This window comes from Mauremys mutica, chromosome 16 (assembly GCF_020497125.1).
Source record: "Mauremys mutica isolate MM-2020 ecotype Southern chromosome 16, ASM2049712v1, whole genome shotgun sequence".
Taxonomy (NCBI): Eukaryota; Metazoa; Chordata; order Testudines; family Geoemydidae; genus Mauremys; species Mauremys mutica.
Genome location: NC_059087.1, coordinates 5,557,313 through 5,579,820, shown reverse-complemented (window position 1 = coordinate 5,579,820; position 22,508 = coordinate 5,557,313). Strand labels below are relative to the sequence as shown.

The 22,508-nt window shown below is 40.4% G+C and overlaps 1 protein-coding gene across 2 annotated transcripts in view; it reads right to left on the bottom strand.

Annotated features, from left to right (window-relative positions):
• NAA25 (N-alpha-acetyltransferase 25, NatB auxiliary subunit) overlaps positions 1 to 22,508 on the bottom strand; it is a 43,325-nt gene that overhangs the window by 9,964 nt on the left and 10,853 nt on the right. For both annotated transcript variants that reach the window (XM_044990121.1, XM_044990120.1), the window contains exons 5-19: positions 20,878 to 20,952; positions 19,800 to 19,907; positions 18,247 to 18,325; positions 17,095 to 17,206; positions 15,680 to 15,769; positions 14,721 to 14,890; positions 12,823 to 12,935; positions 10,833 to 11,040; positions 10,215 to 10,304; positions 8,477 to 8,657; positions 7,064 to 7,163; positions 2,050 to 2,201; positions 1,178 to 1,303; positions 610 to 853; positions 272 to 395 (exon numbers count right to left, since the gene is read on the bottom strand). In XM_044990121.1, coding sequence (XP_044846056.1) covers positions 272 to 395; positions 610 to 853; positions 1,178 to 1,303; positions 2,050 to 2,201; positions 7,064 to 7,163; positions 8,477 to 8,657; positions 10,215 to 10,304; positions 10,833 to 11,040; positions 12,823 to 12,935; positions 14,721 to 14,890; positions 15,680 to 15,769; positions 17,095 to 17,206; positions 18,247 to 18,325; positions 19,800 to 19,907; positions 20,878 to 20,952 — 1,972 coding nt within the window. The remainder of the gene's footprint in view (positions 1 to 271; positions 396 to 609; positions 854 to 1,177; positions 1,304 to 2,049; positions 2,202 to 7,063; positions 7,164 to 8,476; positions 8,658 to 10,214; positions 10,305 to 10,832; positions 11,041 to 12,822; positions 12,936 to 14,720; positions 14,891 to 15,679; positions 15,770 to 17,094; positions 17,207 to 18,246; positions 18,326 to 19,799; positions 19,908 to 20,877; positions 20,953 to 22,508) is intronic.

Below are 22,508 nucleotides of genomic sequence, written 5' to 3'. Positions count from 1 at the left end.
TGACTGACTGGTACATTAATATAATTGTAAGAAAATTCAGGAAGACAAACACATAAGCACACAAGATTAAATCTGTGATTTTCTTCACAACCTAAAGTGTCACACAAAAAATGGTCACTCTACACATGGTTGGTTTATCAATTTGTTTCCAACTCATTAATATAATTTATTAACTAAATGCAAAGCCATTTTGAAACTGTTTAGATACACCTCCACCCCATCCGACACCCCACACACATTGGTTTAACCTCCCTGCAACCCAAACACTTACCTAAGCCACTGGTATCTAGTTCATAAATATCACTAACAAGATAAAACAAGCTAGTCTGGCACTGACAGCTGCCATTACTGAAGAAGCCAGCCATTCGGGTAGGAGGAGGGCCAAGGGCAGGATACTAGACAAGAAGGAAAGAAAAAGAAAGATGTTGCAGCTTTTCCTTAAACAGAAAACAGTATTGTTCTTTGGCACATCTCAGATTTCAAAAGCTACAAACTCAGGATCAGTTAAGTGAATGTTGCAGCCTGCAGAATGTTACAAGATGCACTGAGTTTCTGTGCTTGCATTCATGGGCATTAAAGATTCTGGGATCACTTTTCCTTAACAGGTACCTGAATTTTCTGCTCAAGAAACTGCTTCCCTGAATCCACTGCTGTTTCCAGTTGTTGAAGCAGAGACCGTATTGTATCAATTTTGGATGAGACACCATTCTCAGCAGTCTTTTCAGAGTTCTTTGGGTGAACAGTATGACTAAGCGTTGGGAGTCCGCTTACTAGCCTTAAAGTTAAAGATCGGATTTGCAACCAGATGGTTTCTTCCTCCAATGACCGTTTCCTATGCTTCTCAGAAATGTCCCTAGAGAAAGGCACCAAAAGGTTTTTAGACAAATGTTTTATATTCATAACAGTAGCAAGCTTCCATGAACATCTTTTATCCTACTCTGGTGCAGAGCTTTGGAATCCCATGTGGAAAGGTGGGAATGACTGGAAATTCAGGGAATGGTATTAATGTGAATAAATAAGAGGAGAGCATTGTTAGAAATTGTAAATGATGCTCTTCTTAAATGTGCAGTTAGCCAGCCTAGAAAATATTTAAGTGACACTTGGAATTTATCCTGAAATTATTTTCTCCCTAAAACACATTTCTGAAAGACTGACCCCTGCAGGCCTTTGTACTCACCTGTCTTTTGGGTCCCAATTAAATAAGACCGTTAGGTCTCTGTTGTCATGCAAATCTTTCCATGGAATATCATCTTCCTCTGGACTCAGACTCATGGACTTTATACTTTCTTCTAAACTGGTTGATCTAGCACATAAATATTAGTATCATTAAACCAAATGTTTAATAGCTGAGGTGAAAGCCCAACCCACTGATATAGTCTATACTCTCTACAGAGCACATAACTGTTAGCTACCATATAGAAAAGTCAAACCTACCTACTAGTGTTAAAGAGATAGAACGCTGGTGGGGACAGCAAACTAGCAACTAACATGGATTAACTGGAGCTTGTACTGAAGGTAGTAAATGTTATTGGAGGGATTAGAAGTATTGGATAAAGTTTTTATTATAATAAATGAGTCTATGTTGTACTTCAATAGCATATTCCATCAGAGCACCTCAAACGTTAAACCTTCCAACATCCCTTTAAGGTACCCTAGTAGTATAACACATTTTACAGATGGGGAAACTAAGGGCTTGTCTACACTTATAATGCTGCAGTAGCACAACTACAGTGCAACCCACCTCCCCGAGAAGCGATAGCTAGGTTAATGGAAGAATTCTTCTGTTCACCTAGCCCTGCCTATGCAGGGACTTAGGTTGGCTTAACTATGCTGCTAAAGGGTGTGGATTTTTCACACACCTGAGTGATGCAGTTAAGCCAGCCTAATTTTGTAGTGTAGACCAGGCCTAAGGCTTACAAGGAAAGCAACTCTGATGACTTGTACCAGGTAGACAAGAAGCACCCGTTCAGGAAAGGCTGCCCTTCCCATGCAGAACCTCTGACTGGTTTACTGTTTGAGTTACTGTACTTTTGTCACTGCCATACTTACATATTTGCTTCAAGTAAGAGGTCTAACAACATCCGTTCAGTGCGGACTTGTGCAAAGTGAAGTGAAGTGTTCAGCCTGTTCCTAAAAGCAATGAATTCTGGGATCTTCTCAAATGCACCATACTTGTAGGCTTGAATAATATATTCTGAGGTCTAGGAAGGAACACACATCATCTCTGTATTAGTTGCCATGATAAAGTAAAAACAACTAGAGTCTTAACAGGGTTACAGCCAAATCAAATTGCCATGAATCTGAAGGTGTAGAGTCTATCAAGCACTTTTCACTTGGGAGAAATGTGCAGTTCTGCTTGCCCAAGCCTCCCAGACACAGATAGTGGTGTAAGCTTCGCTGCTTTCCTTTAGCAAAAGCAGACTGTACCCTGGGATAGTGTGTCTAGCAAGCTACCAATTTCTTTATTAAATAAAAGAGCCATCACTAAGAAACCGCAAGTTGGTGCCACCCCTAAAACTGAAAGGCAACTTTTTTTTTTTTAAATTGTGGAAGCTTCCTCTTTTCTTGAGATCTTGTTATGCATGCTATAGAAAGTGGGGGCATCTCGAACAAAATGCAACCATTTCATTGAGAAAATCCATTATAACCAAAATAAATCTACCCCAGATTTTCCTGCGTCTGACTTGGGCATGTGCCATTGTGTGTTACTTTCACATAGGTTTAAAAAAATTACTCATGCTACACTTTTGCTTCTCATTTTTATTAGGTTTTGAATACAGCATCACAGGATAACACCATGCGGCGTGTACACATTACATCTCAATACAATCTAAATCCCAAAGGAAACATCAGAATCCATGCATTAGTTTGCCTCCCCTCGCCAACGAAATGCAACAATAAAAGCTTTAAACCAAGATTTCAGGCCCTTCCGAGTGTTCCCCATGAAGAGATTTATATGAGTAGGGAGCCCAAAATGAGCACTTATTTTGATGTAAATATCAAAATATAAAGACATAGGAAGCAATTCATGCACCAAGACAAGATAGAGTAATTCTAGTAAAGTATCTATCAATGAGAAATTCTGGAAAATCAGAATGAAAACCACAAATGAAAGATTATGGGATGAACTCACACCTGACATACACTAGATCAAGTCACCAGTGTGTGTCTATAATACGCTATACCAACTGATTGAACCTGGCCTGAAGGGTTTGAGAGACTGTACTTAACAAAGCCAAATGTCACCGTATGTTTGCCGAAAACAGGGAATGTCCGTTTAGCCAGTTCTCTCCCTGTCTTTTTACCAAGCAATTTGGTTATTTGCATAATATGAAAAATATGCCAATATTCAACAACATACCCTCTGATAAACAGCCTTGCAGAATTCATTTCAGGCTGCGGGATTGCGCCATGGGCGCTAATTCAACTGCATCGACGCGGCTTTTAAATCCCCATGGGACACCTCGGTGCTCTGTTTGCCTGCAGTATCTGGAGAAATTAAAGACGGACGGACACAAGAAAATTAAAGAGATTACTTGTGATTCTGCAGATTTAAAGAAGGACTCTCTTGAAAAGGATGAAGTTGCCTTTTTAGTTTTGGTCAAGTACAGCAATACTGCCTCTTTTCCTCCTGGTCTCTCTCAGAACAGGAATATTCAAGGCTGTTGAATAGTGCACCCCACAGGATTCCTTAATGTTGGTCACCTTGTCAGTTTAATTCACCTTACCAGGGGGCATACATTCAGCAAGCAAGCTGAAAAATGCATTAGTTTAAGATGATCAGTACTGTTCACTAAGAACAACTGCACTTTTATGTGAGATCACTCAATTTAAACCCCAAATGTACTGTTTCAGGCAAAGTCCGATGAACAAAACACTACAGGGCACGTTTAGTGTGTTCTGTATTTGGACAATATGGTGGAGACACATGTTTTGGTGAAATTTCAAGCCTTCTAAACAAGAATCTAAAAAGTAAGGAACAAGCATCAGGCAGTATCTTAACCCAGCTAAAAAGGTAACTTTTAAAGAATAGTCCTCCTTTAACATTGCAGGTAGATGTTGCTGTGGAACTAGAAGGGGATCCGGGAAGCTGACGTCAGAACTGTTAGTAGGATGAAGAGGCAACCCCCTAACTGAACAGCAGGAGGGAATGAAAACTGCAGGCAGATTCTGAACTAACGACAGTCGAGGTGTGACCTCTATTAGAAGCCCTATTTTTCCACTGTTGACATGACATCGTCCTATTCAAACAAAACTCTGGACATGAACCTTTGTCTCCTGCAATTTGCCAACAGACAGGATTTAAAGATAAATACTACAGGCAAGCTGATAATGCTTACAGTAGTGTAGTTTCCATTAAACAAATCTAAAACTGGTGAGTACTGGAAACTGTTCAGGTCAGACAATAGAGTAAATCAATGCTTGTCTTTCAGAAATCAAGGACGCTACTAGTCAGTCGCCTTTAATGACTTGTCTTGAATTCTGTATCCTTGAGAAGAAAAATGACATGTGTAGGTCTTCAAAACTGTGACTTCAGACTAACAGTAGAAAGAAGTGGATAGTCCAAATGCATCTTTTCCCACTTTGATTCCAATTCTTTGAGATGAGAGTAAACCAATACACTAATCCAGGTAAGAAGTATTCCACGAATTCTGAAAACTGAACTGACACACCAGATTCTGAATAGTGCGCCTCCTGCCACGAGTGTCCCAATACCACATGGAATGCGATGTGGAGAATAGATCTTTATATGGATATGTGCCCTGAGCGACACAAAAGGGCAACTGAGTCTTCTCCATCCCAAGCATTTTTACAAGTCATACTGATCAGAAGAACCTTCGCCTAAATTGGTGCCTAGAGGCAGTAATGCAGCCTGGCGTTAGCTGAATTGGAGCTCTTTTCCCAATCAATATGGCTTCTTGCCACTTTACAGTCTTTAGTGCACTCCGTCAAGAGAATTATGTCCATCAGGTGTTTTCTTCAAATCTTTATTCTTCCTTCTTGGCATGTTGCTGTCAAACTTTTTATCAATGAAAGTCTCTTTGTCCTGAATTGCAGTCTCTTCCACTGAATTACTTGGAAACAGATCAAACATGGCTTAACAAAAGCAAGAGTAACTTCTCAATGAAACAAAAAGAAAAGCCACTACGTTGATAAATCCAAGACTCATCTATCAAAAAAATGAATGTTTCCATCCAGAATTTTGTTCCAGTATAATGAGTGCACAGCCATCACACACAATCCCAATGATCTTGACAAGTAAGTTCAGCAGAGGAAAACAAAAAAACAGGCAAGTAAACACAAGAGAAAGCTAAGTTGTCGTCTATCCAGCATGTCTGCTGCACAAGTGGAGTTCTCTGCCCCATTGTCATAAGATCTTTTCCGTATCAGTTGCGGACACATTTTGCAACTAAGATCACCACTTCTATTTCCACCCTTAGAGGAGAGTTAAAGCATTACAGTAACCTTACACATTGAAAGAACTTAGCTATTGACCGACCAAGGAGATTCTTCTATGCAATGACTGCATTATATGCATCATACATGCATTTCTACACAGTACAGATAACCCTTACATTTGTATTTGATGTTAGAAGGACAAAATGAGTTTTAAACCATCCACTGGGAGCCAAGAATTCCTAAATTCTAATCCCAGCTCAGACAATGACTCGAAGTGTAGGAAAATCAGTCATTCTGTACCTCAGTTTCCTCACATCAGTAAAATGGGCATAATTTTCTATTACCTACCTCTCAGGGATGTTGTGATGATCAACGTTTGTAAAGCAGTACCATGTAAGTGCTACGTATTAAAATTCATTCTGTGGTACAAAATGTACCTCCTCAATTCATCGTGGCGAGCAACACTTATATACAATCATGTAACAACTGTTACAGATTAGAGCAATTTCTTCTATTCCTAATTGCCTAATAAATACTCACCCCAAGACTAAAGAAATGAGCCTAAATATCAGTACTTCTATATCTAGTCATGTTTAAACAAACAAACAAAAAACTGAAAATGCAATTGTGGAACAACACTGATATTTTTCCTACGGCTACACCAAGATTCTTCCAGGAAATGTATTTCACAAATAAGAGTGTCATGACAATAATAATTAAAATGTGTTAAGAGTCACAAGCAAGCAACTGAATTTTTCTGGAGGCCTAGCCATGTGAATGCACATTTTAAGAAGTAGCAAATGCTCTTCAGGGAGTTCAGTTGCTCTTTCATTAGCTCCACTCCAAAGAACCCCATTACAGTGGAGAGACTCATCTTTAAATCAGGAAGACTTTCCTGCAAGTCACGCCACCTTTCACTCTGCTGGCCTGGTGGTGGCAGTTGAAATGTGTTTCCATTAGCACTGCAGAATCCTAAATCCTCATCTTTATTTACTGTTTCAAAGTATTGCAGCTAATTTTTATGTCTGTTCTGCTTTATTGAAGCCAGTTTTCAATAAAGTTAGTTTAATTTTTCCTCTCTTCATACCCTCACCCTATTCCCTACATATTTACTGCACTATTATGACAACCTGCACTACTGAGACTAACCATACATAAATTATCCTGCTTCAACCAGTCTACTGCCACCACTCATTCATGCCACCGGGATCTCTATTATCATCCTGTGCTGCCACGTAACTTTCCAAAATGCTAAATATGAATTTATGCCATCATGGACTAGTCACTTGCCATGTTATTTTTTATTTATAGTAATACAGAAATCACTATTCTTTAGCCATTATATCTAAAACGGCCATAGCAGCACTTTTGAAATAAATTTATAATATATTGGCTTTTAGAAAATGAAAGGTCAAAAGCAGAATTCCAGCAAGCAATGAAGTTTTGTGGTAGAATTATAAACCTTTCTGAACAGAAAACAAAAAGCTGAGGCAAAGCTCTGCTATAGCCACAACAAGCTGCTATGTTATAGATCCAGTTTTTCTGTTGTGATCCATCCACAGAAAATCCTGTATAAATCCTTCTATCACATGCATGTTCTTTTCGTAGTATCTTGGACACAACTGCTTTGTTAGGAGTCATGAGAGAAATTAGTGTCACTTACATCTTTCTGGTTGGAGTGGAAAAACCTGAGTGCAAAATTGCAGGATTGGGATGCAGCAGCATATTGACCCAGGGACTCTGCATAGCGTGTCAGAAGGTAACTGAAATATAACACAATAATTTGAATTATACACTGTCACACAATGCCCTGAGAATATGAATTTCATTAAGAGTCTCATTGACCAGAGAATCACAGCACAGCTTCTGTCTTCATATACAATTCTCAAGGGAGTTACAAGGTAATGGGAATTTGACAATGTTCATCTCAATTTTTTTTTAAATGTAAAGGTTCCTCTTTATTATTATTAAATTCTAATTTCGCCTAACCAGGATCTTCAGGACACAGAACTCCTCCTTCTATCTGATCCAAGGGGCAAAAGCTTTTTTAAGTTGATATCCACAAAAAAAGCTTCAAGACCCTTCCCTGCACTTGTGGTCTGTGGGCAAGTCTACATTTAAAATGCACTGGCACAGCTACACTGCTTTAATGAAGATGCTCTAAGCCTATTGGCTTAGTTATTCCATCTCCCTGAGAGGCAGTAGCTATGTTGGTGGGAGAACCTCTCTTGCCAACATAGTGCTGTCTACACGTGGTGTGTGTGTAGGTTGGTATAATGATGTTGCTCGGGGTGTGAATTTTTCACACCCCTGAGCAATACAGTTATACCAATATAGGTCTGTAATGTAGACCAGACCTGTGTTTTACCACAGCACAGTCTTGAGACTGCATGACCAGCACTGTATGTCAGAGCTAAGTTTTGCCTCCATACCAGGCATACAAATTCAAAAGGCATTTTCAAAGAAGGAAATCAGTAAGTAGGTCCCCTTCACTCAGAGGTATTAAGATTTAAAAAGTAACCAACATAAAACCACATAAGAAACAAATGGCAGAACTAGAAATGGATTGAGGGACATTATGGTGGAGCTGAAAAAGATTTTAGGTCTGTGTTTTACATGTAATACTAACTCACATTTACATAAGCACCATTAATCCCACATGCTATTTTGATAAAGCCTCACAGAAACATGGCTCCCTCTGGGGCTAAGTGGCAAAGCATGCTGAAAAACCATAGGGACAGTAGGGGAAATCTGATTCAAGGGGGCCAGGATAAATCCCCCACCTTATTAAAAACTCCATGGGATCTTCACTGTCCACCAAAAGACAAGATCTTGGTTTTTAAGATCTCATCTAACAGACCTCTCTTCCCCTCCCCAGTGTGAACTGCATGGTACTCCTTTTACCCATTTCGAAAGGTGGAAGGGCTGAGCTGATCCTTCCAGCATGGAGTGATCCTTTTAACAACAATTACTGGTTTGTAATTCTAAAGAAAACTGAAAATAGAACATTTAAAAATTGTGAGCACGGTTAGCGGAGAGCCAGTGAGACCAATTATTCTGAGTATATACTACCCACCCGATGGTGTCGTGCTGTATGTGCTTAGCATCAAGGCTGGAATAAAGCTCCACAACAGGTTCAAATGCACCAAGCATGCAGTAAATTCGTATGAGCAGCAATTTGAACTGAGCATTAGAAGGACTGTGGGTTAATCCTTCTTCTAATAAAGTCAAGGACTGCCACACGGCCATCTCTTCACCTGGTGATGAGGAGACAAGCACACACAGACATTAGGTGTGAACAGGGGGGTATTTAACAGAGAGCAGGGTTTGAAACTGGCACAACAATTACACTGGGTTGAAAAACCTCTCTCATTGCTCCTCAAACACATTTCCCATGCTGCCTGCATGTTACTCTTGTCTCTTCAAGCTACTTTGAATTATACAAATGTCTAAATAAATGGCATTACGCTCGGCACCAAAACAAGGCATGTAGGTACCTTAAAAATACATTATTAGAATTCACCCTGAATGCAACAGGCACCTGCTAGAAGGAGCTAGTTCCAGGTGCCTGGGTCTTCCACTACCATCCACCACAGGATGCAGACCCCACACACCAGCAATGTATGACAGTGAGAGAATGACCCTCTGTTAAATGACTCCTGGACCATTTAGGGTTTGTAGACTGTAACCACATCAGAAGATTAAAGGTGCCTTTAAGCACCATGGAGAGGGGGTTAACTGGATACTCCCTGCCCCCAACAGAGCCAGGAATTTCAGGGCATGTGGCTCCACCTGCCATCCTCCCTGGAGAACCTTGTGGGCTGGAGCTCTCCATGAGATTTCCCAGGATGAAGGACCAAGCATTCTGCAGAAAGGAGAGGCAGTAGCTGTCATACCACCAGGGGGTGGGAGGAGCTCCCTAACCCTCAACCACTATTGAGCCAGGACTTTGGGGAGATGTCTGTGGCCATGGTCCCTCAGTCAGTAATATCAAAGGGTGAATACTAATGCAATGCCAGCAGTCCGATGTCAGGAGAGACTTTTAAATTTCTCTTAAGTGAAGAGGCGGCTGTGCAGAAGGGAGGGGGCAGATTCTCTGCAGAAGGATACAGAGAGAGGCCGGACTGAGGAAGGATGAAGGGGGGAGTCCTAAGCAAGGAGGCAGAGTTCCAAGGATTTTACTGGGACTTAAAAATTGAAATTCTTAAAAAATGTCAGGTTTCAAATGAGTTTTGGATAAGGAAACACCAGCTCAGAAGAGGATACTTTAAACAGCAGGGGATAGTTTATGCAGAAAAAATCCCAAACCCACAGAACTAACAAGCCACATGCTAACCATTGTCACACCCCCACACACTCAAACCCTTCACTTGTAATGTTGTATCCTTGCCCCCAAACTTTGCTTTTTGTTTTTAGCTTGTAAGGTCTTTGGAGCAGGGACTGTATCGTCCTATAGATCAGAACAGCACTGAGCTAATGTAATACACATAATCAATAGTAATAGTTAGTTATTTAAGGCTATAACAGATGTGTATCTAACGTCTAAGTTAAGCAATTTAAGCACTGTTTGTAAAATAAGTTTTGGACAAGAAGGGAGTTAAGCCTCAAGGAGATGGACCCTGGCTACGCTTGGAAACAACAGACTAATGCTGAGTGACTCAACAGTGACACCATCTGCCCAATAAGTAGCAACTACAACTCAGATTTCAAGGAAGCAAGGTTCAGCCCTCCTGTTAAAGGGACGCAGAACACACATGTAGAAACAGAAAATTATTCATATAGGTTTTAAGAAGAAGAAGACTGAAGGGACTTACCTGCCTCTAACCACATATCCAGAAGCAGGTGAACTGCAAGCAGACAGTAATAATCTGAAAACTGCAATTCAGTTTTCAAACAAGATTTCCCTATAGAGGAAAAAAAAGCGTCACCCCGCATAGTACATGTATTATCAAAATCATTACATTCAATAAACAGGGCCAATCATTTCTCACATAGCTATGTAAATTGAGGTAAATTGGCAGCCTTTCAGCCCACCAGATGACATTTCTAAAGGGACATTGTCAGGTTAATTATTTTTGAAATCCCAAGTTTCCTTACATCTGTTACTAATTGTCAACGTGTTGCTTTTCCTCATTTATGCTTTTTGCAGTTCCCTCAAAGTGGACAGGGAACGGGTCCGTTTCACGTTTGTTTCTAGTGAGTTTCGCTTCCAGGCTCTTCTATACTAACTAAGTACTGCAGGGTCTGGGGTTACAGACTCCACAGAGGATTGTTTAAAGACAAAGAGCTTTTCAACCAGATGCAAATACAACTACTACTTTCTTTTTGGTAAAATTGAAAAATGTTACAAAAAGTGACAAGCTTTTGGAAATTTGGCCCATAAAGTCTAAATATGAATTAACTGCAATGCACTAGTTTCAAGATTTTCTTACCAAACTCCAATCCATGCTGGTATCTTAACATCAGCTCCCGGACTGCACTCAGCTTTTGTTTTTTGTCAATGGTGTGATAGAGACCAAGCAATCTTGTTAGCTGAACCACACACAAGTGTTGTTGCAAAGCTCTGATGTCAGCTGGCAGTGCAAGTTTACCCTCTGCTGGTGCTGACAAAGGAATAATTCCCAGCAACTGACTGATGAACTGGAAAGGAAACACAAGTGTTAAATTTTGCAATGCACTTAGTCACCTCAAGAAAACAGCAAGTCTTAAAGCCATGTTCAGAAACTGGGACAAAATGAGATGATGGAGGTGTTGTAACAACTCCATAATTAAAACGGCATTGAAATTTGAAGTTAGAGGGCTCACTCCTCAAGATGGTTCACATTCAGATCCTGAGCCTAAGAATGCAGGAAGTACCAAAAAAGTCAATGAGACTACACACAGGCTTAAAGTTAACTATGTCTTCAAATGCTTTGCTGGATTGTGGCCAGAATGCTCCATGCCTTGCTACCTTTGAGCCCCAAGTAGAAATTAAATTATATTATTATTTATTAAAAATCATATTTATCAGTACCAACCATACAACTCTTTCCAAGGAATTAACTCTCTCAAGACAGGGTAAGTTAGAATTAAACTTGTTCAGTACTTTAGGAATTAAAATGAGTCATTTTTAAAATTACACTTGCAAAATGTTACCATCATTTTCTCCTAGCTAAAAATGGCTTTAACACCACAATGATTATACCTGCTCTGAACAAGTTAGATAACATGGGGCTTAAAGTGTTGGCAGCAGCCTGTCTATAGTAGGGCTACCAACATTACCACCATTGGGGGAGCTGAGCCGATGTTAGCAACAGAGGGATCCCTAATATGGACAATGCCCATATGTAGTTTACATAGATTTTGTTAACAGCCTTTGATTGATCCAGGACTTTTTATCTAACTCCCATCCCCAAGAAATATACAACAATGGCTTAGAAGAACAAGGGGGTGAGTGGCAGGATTCCCAGAGGCTGAAGTCATCTACCAAGCTGCTCATGACTCTGCTGAAATCCTCTCTCAATTTAAGTTTAAATAAGGTAGGGGTCGGAAAGATTCTGGAAGAAATACAAATAGTGTTTCAGTCATCTCTCTCAATTGATGCTGATGTGTCCATTCGATCACTCAGATCTGCTACAGTGTTATTACTTAGTCCCCTAACTAGTCCTGGTGCTTGGCACAGATTAAGAGAAAGACATTTTCCCAGGGAGTATTTACAATTAGGCACAGAGCATGAACAAGGACAGACAAGGGGAGAAGGAAAGAAGGACAATGTTTAACACAATAGTAACACAAGTCCTATTATCTAACAAGCCAATCTTATTCATTCTGATATTTTAGATAGACACTAAAGTTCATTCTATGGAGGTTTATCTTCCCTTGACGCTCATGTTTAACTCACATTGCTTCAATGGTAGCTGTGCATGTTTATACAGGGAGAATAAATCTCTTTATGGTGATATTTTGGGCTCTACTGTATATCTCAGACTGTGACAACTTGAACAAGAGTGAGGAGAGGTTATGCCACTAAAATCAACAGAAGTGATGGGATACCACAGAACTGCAAGACGACGGTTCAGTCCTACAAACAGTTACTGAATTACTCCATGCATGCTCCATGCCTGGGAGTCACGTTGCAGGAACAAAAAGAGAGCGAGCGAGAGAGAGAGAGACACACACACACACACACCCCTGAAGTTATTCAGAACTTTGGCATTTTTGCTTTTTAAGAAACACTTTTTTCTGGTTAGAGCAGAATTTTGAATAAAATTAACCAGTCAATTATCAGCAATTTGTTTCTCTAAAAAACGGATTCCCTCCCTCCCTGAAAGGGAGTTTCCTTTTGATATCACCACTGTCAAAAGCTGCATTCAGCTGACAGCTGGTGCACTCAGCAGTCTCCAGCACCCCTCCCTTTAGCTCACCCAATGCTATTGTTCTTACCTTTGTACACTGGCTAGATGGGAGGAGGTCCACAAATACCTTGAGATCAGTGAAACAGCAGGGTTTGTCCCCAAACTTTTTGAAGTATTGGAACATTAGTTCTTCTGGGTCACCTAACAAAGAAACTCAGTTATAAAGAAGCCAGTTCAATCCTTTTTTTTAAAAAAAAAGTTCACTTAGAAGCAAAGTCAACAATATAACGAGGCTTGGAAGGATTAGATTTTTATTGGTAAATTTTGGTGAGCATCAGTTTCACCAGACACACCCACAAACTGAAGAAAATATTTTTTTTCCATTGATAACAAAAATGTGCAGTTAGGCAAAGTAAAAAAAAAAAAAAGCTGCTTGAGAACATATTAGACATGGGGTTCTCAACCTTTTTCTTTCTGAGGCTCCCCCAACATCCTATAAAAACTCAAAAGCCCACAACATCTGTTTTTCTGCATCTAAAAGGCAGGGCCAGCATTAGGGGGTAGCAAGCAGGGCAACTGCCTGGGGCCCCACACCACAGGAGGGCCTGTGAAGCTAAGTTGCTCAGTCTTTTGCTTCAGCCCCGGGCGGCGGGGTTTGGAACCCCAGGCTTCAGCCCCGGGCGGCGGGGTTTGGAACCCCAGGCTTCAGCCCCGGGCGGCGGGGTTTGGAACCCCAGGCTTCAGCCCCGGGCGGCGGGGTTTGGAACCCCAGGCTTCAGCCCCGGGCGGCGGGGCTTCGGCTTTCTGCCCTGGGCCACAGCAAGTCTCATGCCAGCCCTGCTTGGCGGACCCCCTGAAACCTGCTTTTTAAACTATGATTTGAGGACTTCAACGGCTCAGACACAGGTTTGATACAGGAGTGGGTGGGTGAGATTCTGTGGCCTGCGTTGTGCAGGAGGTCAGACTAGATGATCATAATGGTCCCTTCTGACCTTAAAAGTCTATGATTCTATGCTTGGGGCGCCCGCAGTGGGCTCCGGACCCCTGGTTGAGAACCACTGTATTAGACTGTCATTAAATAATTACTGTCTGATCCTCCCACCCATAATTTCCAGGACTCGTGAAAATTTAAACCGATAAAAATAGAAAAAAATGCTTAAAAACAGATATTCTGTCAAAATTATTTAAAGAAAAAGTAGAGTTCTGCCAAGCCTAAATATAACTATGAGGAATTTTCAGTCCTGCAAATGAACTTATTCATAGCAGTTTCTTATGTTCAAAGTTAAACAGTGATTTACAAATCATGATAGTTTCATTTCAGATCTTACAGTCAATCAGAAACCTTAAATCATCTGATAAAGAATGAGAGATGAAAAAAACCAGGAGAACATTTCAAGCTACCCACGCACAATTTATCTGATGATGATGATGATATTTACTTTCCTGCATCTAAATGCAAAATGAGTTAATTTAAATAGGGTCTGCAGAAATCCTGCTAATATTAAACCACTTCCTTACTCTACTCTCAAAAGTTTTTTTTTTTTTTTAAATCATGAAACCCCCAATAAGTGCATTTAAGAAGCATCATTGTTCTCATTTACAAGACTGCCAAAGAGCCCAAAGAAATATCAGCCAGTGATTACACTAAGGATGACAAAGGGAGAGGATTTTCAAAATTATCAAGGGATTTATCAAAGCACAACTCCCACTGAAAGTCACTGGGTTTGTGCTCTTAAACTGATTAGGTGCCTTTGAAATCTCCCCCAAAGACCTTGTTTTAAAAGCTCTAAAACACTCTAGAATTGTTATCAGAATAATATTTGACCTTCTGTAACACCTTTCATCTGAAGATGCTTTATGCATGCAATCCCTGCACACACTTTACATCAGGCACTACTAAATTGATGATCCCAGTACAAAGAGCTTGTTCTAGGTTGGTGTTCTTTCCCTTAAGGTTTAATTTATCATCCAATTAGTGGCTCTTACCTAGTTTATACTCATCATTACAACCCCTGTGTCGCAAACGTCTAATCAGCTCCAGTTCGGCTAGATAGGGTCCCCGAAGTGGCCGAGAGCTCTTAGCTTCTTCTGTTATCCTCTCCTCTATAAATTTCACAGCTTGCTCTGTAGAATAATGCACTTCTCCTTCCAGAGAGCTGTGCAGTTAAAGATACAAGTATTGATTGCAAGTATTCTTATATCATTCCCATTTCTGAGGCACTGGCAGTAAGTGGCAAGCATGCCTTAACATCACTCCCTCAAAGCAATCAGCTTCGACTGACTCTCTGACCCAGACCCTGTGAAGGGAGCAGGTTAAGGAAGCTCTAGTAAATACGCATGCCTCCAGAGGGGTCAGTGCCCTCTTGGAACAGGGACCAGCTTCCGCAGCTAAGTAGCTCGGGCACATTATGTGCCAGCAGCCATGATGACTCTTGAGATAGAGAGCTCTACATTAGCATGCATTTACACCAACTCTTTACCTATATGGATACACTAAAGCAAGGATGGGAAACTGGTGGCTTGGGGTCCGCATCTAGCCTGCCAAATTGTTCTATTCTTCCCACTGGAGCCCAGATCGGGGTAGGCAACCTGGCAGTCCCAGGGTGAGGACAGAGAGAGGGCATCAAATTGCAGGGGGAGGGTCCTGCCTACTCATGTGTTAGGTGACACTGTGGCAAGATCCAAGGTGCCGGAGCAGGGAGCCGAGCTCAACTCTGAAGGACAGGATATGTTGCCACAAGGTAAGTTCACTCCCTTGGGGGGACAGGACCAAACCTCCAAGTCTCAAACCCCAGCCCATCAATGGTTTTAGTGGGTTCTGTGGCCCTCAACTACCTTAAAATTACCTATCCCTTCATTAAAGTAAAACTATCAAGGGGCAAACTATGATTTTGACATCTACTATATGAAGAGGAAAAAACCGTCAGGGATAGTAGTTGACTTACTGCTCTCCTTCTGCTGGAGGAGTCCAGGATTTGTCAATGAGTTGAAAGACTGAATCAAAGTAAATTATATAGAACTGCCAATCATCTGAGCTAAAAACAGGCAAGGAGCAAAATTAAGGAAAGTGCAAACAATGTTACACATACATGCAAGTTTACTCCTTTATAAAAACATTGTTAGATCTTGCAAGTCACAGAACAATTAAAACCCATAGGAAAAAACGCACTAAGAACCATTTCCATTAGACAATTTCCCATCTTAAAGGGGCACTGTTAACCAGAGGTTTCTAAAACCAACATATTTCAAGAAACTCAAGTTTCTGATACAGCTTGTCCAGATTTATATTTTAAGTTCTTTTACAATTTTTTGGCTCCCATTAATATTTATAAAGGCCTTTCCAACAAGGGAATGAGCAGGTTCAAGAGTAGCACCACCAAAATGCTAATGTAGGAGCTGGGAAATGCATTTGACCATCAACAAACAAGTGAAATTGACTATATACAAAGTGCTGCAGAATGTGCAAAATAAACTGAAAACTTGTCTCTCTCTATCTAATGTTTCAGTTGTAGTAACCTTAGCTGTTGCTAGGTCATCCCCCTAGCCCCTCCCCAAGACTCTAGGCTTTAAAGTCTCCCCAGGATTTCCACTATAATTACGTTCGACCTTTTGTTAAAGAATAGTTCTTCTAAGTAAGATGTTTTTGATCTCTTGGATGGCAGCTTCAGACAGGATTCACTATAAATCCCATTAACTGTGTCCTAGTCCTTACAACAAACCCTCATGACTGCTCTCAGAGGCAGATCTGATCATCCTGATTTGCTCTGTTCTGATACACAGACATGTTCAAAGCAGCAGATGCATTTCCTAGGGCAAGTCTACACCGCTGTGCTACATGGGTGCAGCTGCACCGATGCAGCTACACTACTGTAGCGCATCTGGTGAACCGATGCTATGCCGATGGGAGAGCACTGTCCCGTCGTTTTCACACCCCTGAGTGACACAAGTCACATTGACTTAAGTGGTAGTGTAAATCAGACACCAGAAGGAAGCCTGGCAGATTAAGAGAACTAGATTGTAGGAAATAGTTGTAGGAAATTAAATTCAAGTACAAGTTCGCATTTTTTCTGAAAATTAGTATGTTGGACAGCAAGCTATGGCCCTCTGGAAATAGAGAATAAAATTTGTTTATTTCAGGAAAGCACACGTTACACAACTCATTGTTCACTGTGAAAGTTAGTGGAGCTTCCATGTGAACTAAAGATAATTTGCAGTCTTAGCAGCTTTCATCAGAGGATCTCCAAACACTTTTCAAGCATTCAGTCTCAAACTTGGAGAGACAAGCAACTGAGGTACTGTGGTGACGTGACTTGTCCAAGTCACAGAGTGAGTCAGGAGCATAGATGTGAACACAACTTACTTTTTCAGTAGCAACCTCCTGGACAGTGCATTGCATTCTGGCCACTTGCACAGCTTCTTATACATCGCCATACACTTATTCTCTCGACTCTGGAGCTCACTAGTCAACTTCTCTAAATCAGAAAGAGTTGTGAATTTATTTCATCCATCATTTTTCTTTAACAACTTTCAGAACAAAGTATCTTATCCTACACGGGATGCAGAGAGAAAACACATTCTTCTCCGAGACTGGAGGGCCAGGACTGAAGTTCAGGATCAATGCCAAAAAGCACTGCTAAACCAAGAGGTCAGTAACAGATTTAAGGTCCTATATCTTGCAGGCCAATGGTGCTAGAAATGAGGGCTTTGTCATTGAAAAGCTGGGAGTCCTAACATTTAATTATTTTTAAGGCCTAGTACCTCAACTTGCTGCATCAGCGCTAGAAACTCTTTGCTGGATCAGCACCTATTTTCCAACTGAGGAAAGTGCTGAACTTGTGATTAGAAAGAAAACATTTTATGCCTAATTATTGGTCAACATATGACATAAGGAGGGTCAGAAACTCTATTAAAATAATCTTCTCAATAACACATCACTATCCTGCTTTTTCTGTTAGAAGTATGGCTCAGAAGCTGCTGGGCCTGGGTGCAAAACCTTCCCTTAACAGGACATAGGACTGGGTGCAGAACTGTAGAGTCTGACTGGAACCTTGATATTCTGGCTGCTCTTAAGCTACACATTCACTTTTGTGGTAGAAAAATAAGCTCTAAAACCATCTAGGAGGAAGGGGCATAATGCCATCCCTAGCAGCACTGATTCTAAGATGGTAGTTGTGAGCTGACATGATGGGATTTTGTGGGTCCAGTTATGTTAATCTGATAATTGCCCTTTGTACAACATGCTGCTACTTTAACACAGATAATGAAATTGATGCTGCAAACACTCCTGAGTGTAGTAATACCACAAGCAGTCTGATGAAACCAGTGAGAAAATCTGCAGAATTGGGCTCAAGGTGTGTTACTGGTATGAGTTTAGTTAATTTACAGTTATCTTTAAACGAGTACACGTGCAGATCAATTAAATCCACATAATACAAGTTCCCAGCAAAAGACCTGGGGCAAACCTCCACACAGCTGGGGTTGTTAATTGACAGTGCGTTGAAAGACAAGTTACCTCCTAGTTTTCCTCTAACAACATCCAAGGCTTCCTGATACTTCTCCAAACGCTCCAGAATCATGTAGTAAAGTTCAACCTTAGAAGAAAGATTTGGATACACTGACATTTGGAAGTAAAACAAGTGAAAAGTGTCTGGAAATAAAAACAGTTGTGTTTCTGTCATTAGGAAGAGGAGAAAGTCAACGCTGTCTATAAAACTGTCTGATAGCCACCAGAAAGGAAAATTCAAGAATTTAATTGAACGCTCTCTGATCCCAAAGGATCCCCTGGGCTTTACAAATACTACAAAGGAATCACTTCATCTAGCAATGAACTCTTCACAATTTTACACCACCTACATCCTCTGCCCTCACTTCCTTCCACACCCTTTCATTCCTTATGCTCCTCTATATCCTCTCTCCACACTGCTCCCTTTGTCTTCCTCCTCTCACTCCCTGCTTCACACCTTATTTCATGCTGAGCTTGCAGCAGTCTCCTACTTTCTGTACACCAATCACCTTCTCCTTTCTCAGTTTCTCTTCCCAAAACTCCCTTTGGTCATGGGGCCTCCTGTGCTTATAAATGCATTGCTGATATTCCCCCTCCCCCTCTTTGCTTCTACATTGCTGTCCTGTTCAACTAAATTCCAGTTTTCAGTTCTGATTTTTACTCACTTTCATCGTGTTATTGATTACTTTTGCACCTTGTGACTTCCCAGAAAATTGTTATATAGGTTCACTTGACTGCAGAAGTCTGTTTAATTAGCAATGAAAATCCATTTTTTAAACAAATGTGAATATCAACATTTCTTTTGTCTCCCATGTTTTCGCACTGTGTGTAATCACGTAAGAAAAGCTGCTGACCATACTGCTTTGTTTGACCAAGAGGAGAAGCCCAGAGAGCACGGACAGGATGTGTACCAGCGGAAAAGGTGAACAGGACATGTATTTCACTGACAGTCCCTTTGAAAGAATCTGACCATTCTATGATTTCTCAAAGTCAGCTTTTGAAGTTACTATTGCAACTATCTCAACAGCTACTGTTTTTGGTTTAAACTGAAAACTAGAATCCCTGGCTGCAATGTATTTATATTAAGTTTGTGAGTTCTTCTGAGGCAGAGAACTTGTTTTCTATCTTAGGGGTTCTTATACATCCACAGAGCGGGTCACACTTTAATAGTTTGTCTCACGGACCATGTCCTCTCTAGTCATGTCTGCATAGGCCACCTTCCTTCACACTAGCAATCATATAACATCCCTGTGGCAACCACAGCAATTCCTTCCCTTGAACAAGAATATTAGGAGAGTAATATTTGGAGCTGTTTTTATTGAGAGTTACCAGCTGGAAATGGAGAGCCAGCATTGACCAGCCAGCTCCCCCTGGATCACCAGCAAGCCATCTACTTTGTGTACTTAATAATAAAAAAGATTACAGAGCACTATAATGGAAACCAGACTCAGTATTAGGTATGCTATACAAAGCCATTAAGCTATACTGTTAGCACAACATAAAGCTCATACAATGTATTAACGATGCTCAAATCAAGTACAAAACACATTTGCAACTCTTACTTCAGCTTCAGCTTCAATCTTATCCTCCTTCACCATTTTTTCCACCATTCTTTCAGCTAGGGGCAAAAACATTGTTTTGGAGAGGTTTTCATCTTGTGCTGAAATAGACTAGGGGAGAGAGAAGAATTACTGTAGCAATTTATCAGCCTTTCCTATTGTCCAACTCAAAATTAATTTTTTCATCACGCAGGAAACATGACACACGCAACAACCCACAAAATACCCATCAGGGCTACCATCAGCTACATGCATGGACACAGCGTTTTGTAAAACATGCTGCTGGGGAAGCAACTGATGGTACAATGAAGTGCTCACTCTTCACAACCTGAGTCTCAGAACAACGTAACAGACAGCATGTTATCAATAAAAATACAACAGTCACTTACTGAATTCATTTCTTCTACAATCAAATTATTTCAAAGCATACAATTATTATTTCCATGTTTATTTTTTGCCTGACTAAGGCTATATCTATACTAGCATTTCTGTCGTCAGGGGTGTGAACCTCCCCTACTGACTGAAATAAATTTCACTGACAAAAGTGCCAGTGTGGACAGTGCTATGTCGGTGAGAGTCACTCTCCCGCCAACATAGCTACCGCCGCTTGTTGGGGGTGGTTTAATTATGCTGACGGGACAGCTCTCTCCTGTTGGCACAGAGCGGCTACACGGGAGACTTTACAGTCGTGCAGCTGCAGCAGTACCACTGTAAGTCCATAACACAGACACACGCTAAAGGAGGTCTGTCAGGAAGTTTGATTAACGCTCAAGTCTGTTATCTGTGCTAGTGCAAAATAGCATATTTTGATTTTATTGTTGTAGGAATCTTGACATCTAAGAGACGAACAATACCAGGTAAGTTTCTGGACCACACAGAAAATATAGATTTGAGGAGGGCTCAGTGTTTACACTGATTTTATACAGAAACAGTAGCACCCTACAATGCTGGTAGGCAGCCAGCCAGCTTATTTAAGAAAGCTATTGGGTATTTTTCATAATGTGAAAACACCCAGAACATCTCAATATTAACATTACAGCCACTGTTAAAGTCTTTAATTAAATTAAAATGCTGTATTCACCTGCATAATTAGGCTCATCACCGACCAAAAGTAGTAAGGGTTTTTGGGGACAATCTTATAAAGTGCCATTCCAGCCTGAAAAATATAAGACATGTATCCATCATTTCAAAAATGCTTCAATTTATAAGCTGCATTATAGAAAGTGAAAGAGTGATGACAACAGTGACAAACAATTCCTGAGGATTAGTGACCAGATAAGAATTTATTAACCCCAACTGGATATACTCCCTAGGGCCTGGAAAGGCACTTCTAGAAGAGTGATTATTTGAAGAGTCTATAGCTTTAGATACAGGGTGCATGCGTGCGTACACACACTACCTACTTCTGCAGATTAAGGGAAGTTTTCAGCTCTGGTCTCCATTTTTGCACATGTTCAATTGTATACATAAAACCAAGCCCATGCTTTGCAAATGTAAACACCTGCATTTGAACATTTTAACTTGCACATGCATGTGTTCCGATTTTGAAGGCATGTGGCACAAGAGACAGCTGAAGAGATGCCCAGTTGAAAATATGGCCCTAAATATCAACAGACAGCCAAGTCTTCAGTCACTTAACTTAGAATGGAAGCTATTCTTAGTCACACATTCCTCACACAAGCATTATGTCTCTAAATAAATGAAGACTGAACTTTCCTACATTTACTTCCGAGTTTTTAAATTGATAAATTACATCTACACAGTATATAATATTTTACATTAGCTAAGCTACTTTTGCAAGAAACACACTCTATTCCTTGTTCATTTCTACAAATTGTTTTTGTCTGTTTTCAGATTATAATCATAGAATATCAGGGTTGGAAGGGACCTCAGGAGGTCATCTAGTCCTACCCACTGCTCAAAGCAGGCCCAATCCCAGAGTGAGACTGATTCTCTTTTTCAGGCCTTTCATTTAAAGTCTGACAGGATGCAACAAAAGATGGTTTATTTTCACCCTCCATTCAGTCAATCTCTGTCTGAAGTCTGCATCCCTTTGAATCCTTAGGTGCAGTAGTAGATACCCATTCAAAAACACCCTATGTTTGCCATTTACGAGCATTACCAAACTAGACAATCTAATCAGATACATGTTTGTACAAGGCTCTGAACAGAATATTTAGCATTTACGTAACATTTTGTATCCATATAAGACTGGTATTTTCCATTCAATATTCCAGCTAAGAGTACAATTATTAGAAGGTGAAATGTCTGAATTTCAGATTTCATATACAGCTAGTAAAGTAGCATTATATATTGGCCTAGAGTAAAAAAACGAGGTTTCTTACTGAAGGATGTTTACATCACAGCAAATCTATGCAAAAAGCTTTTTTTTTTTTTTAAAGATTCTGGTCAGAGTTCTACACAATCAATTTAGCTGTCAGAGCAGCAAAAAAGGACTTTGCTTAACTCAGCCATAAATTAAGTACACTTTACCTATAGACCAATTCATCATTTTCTAGACCTTTTACTTCCTTAGCACTGCTAATCTGGGAGAGCAACAGACTTCATTTTTAGATGGCCTGACATTATTAGAGATCTCAGGATCCTAATGATTTTGAACCCTGAAATGTAAATGTATGCTTATGCCTGTTTCTTTTGAAATCAACAAGTTCTTTAAATGGAAAACACACAGAGAGCTGTCTAGAATTATAT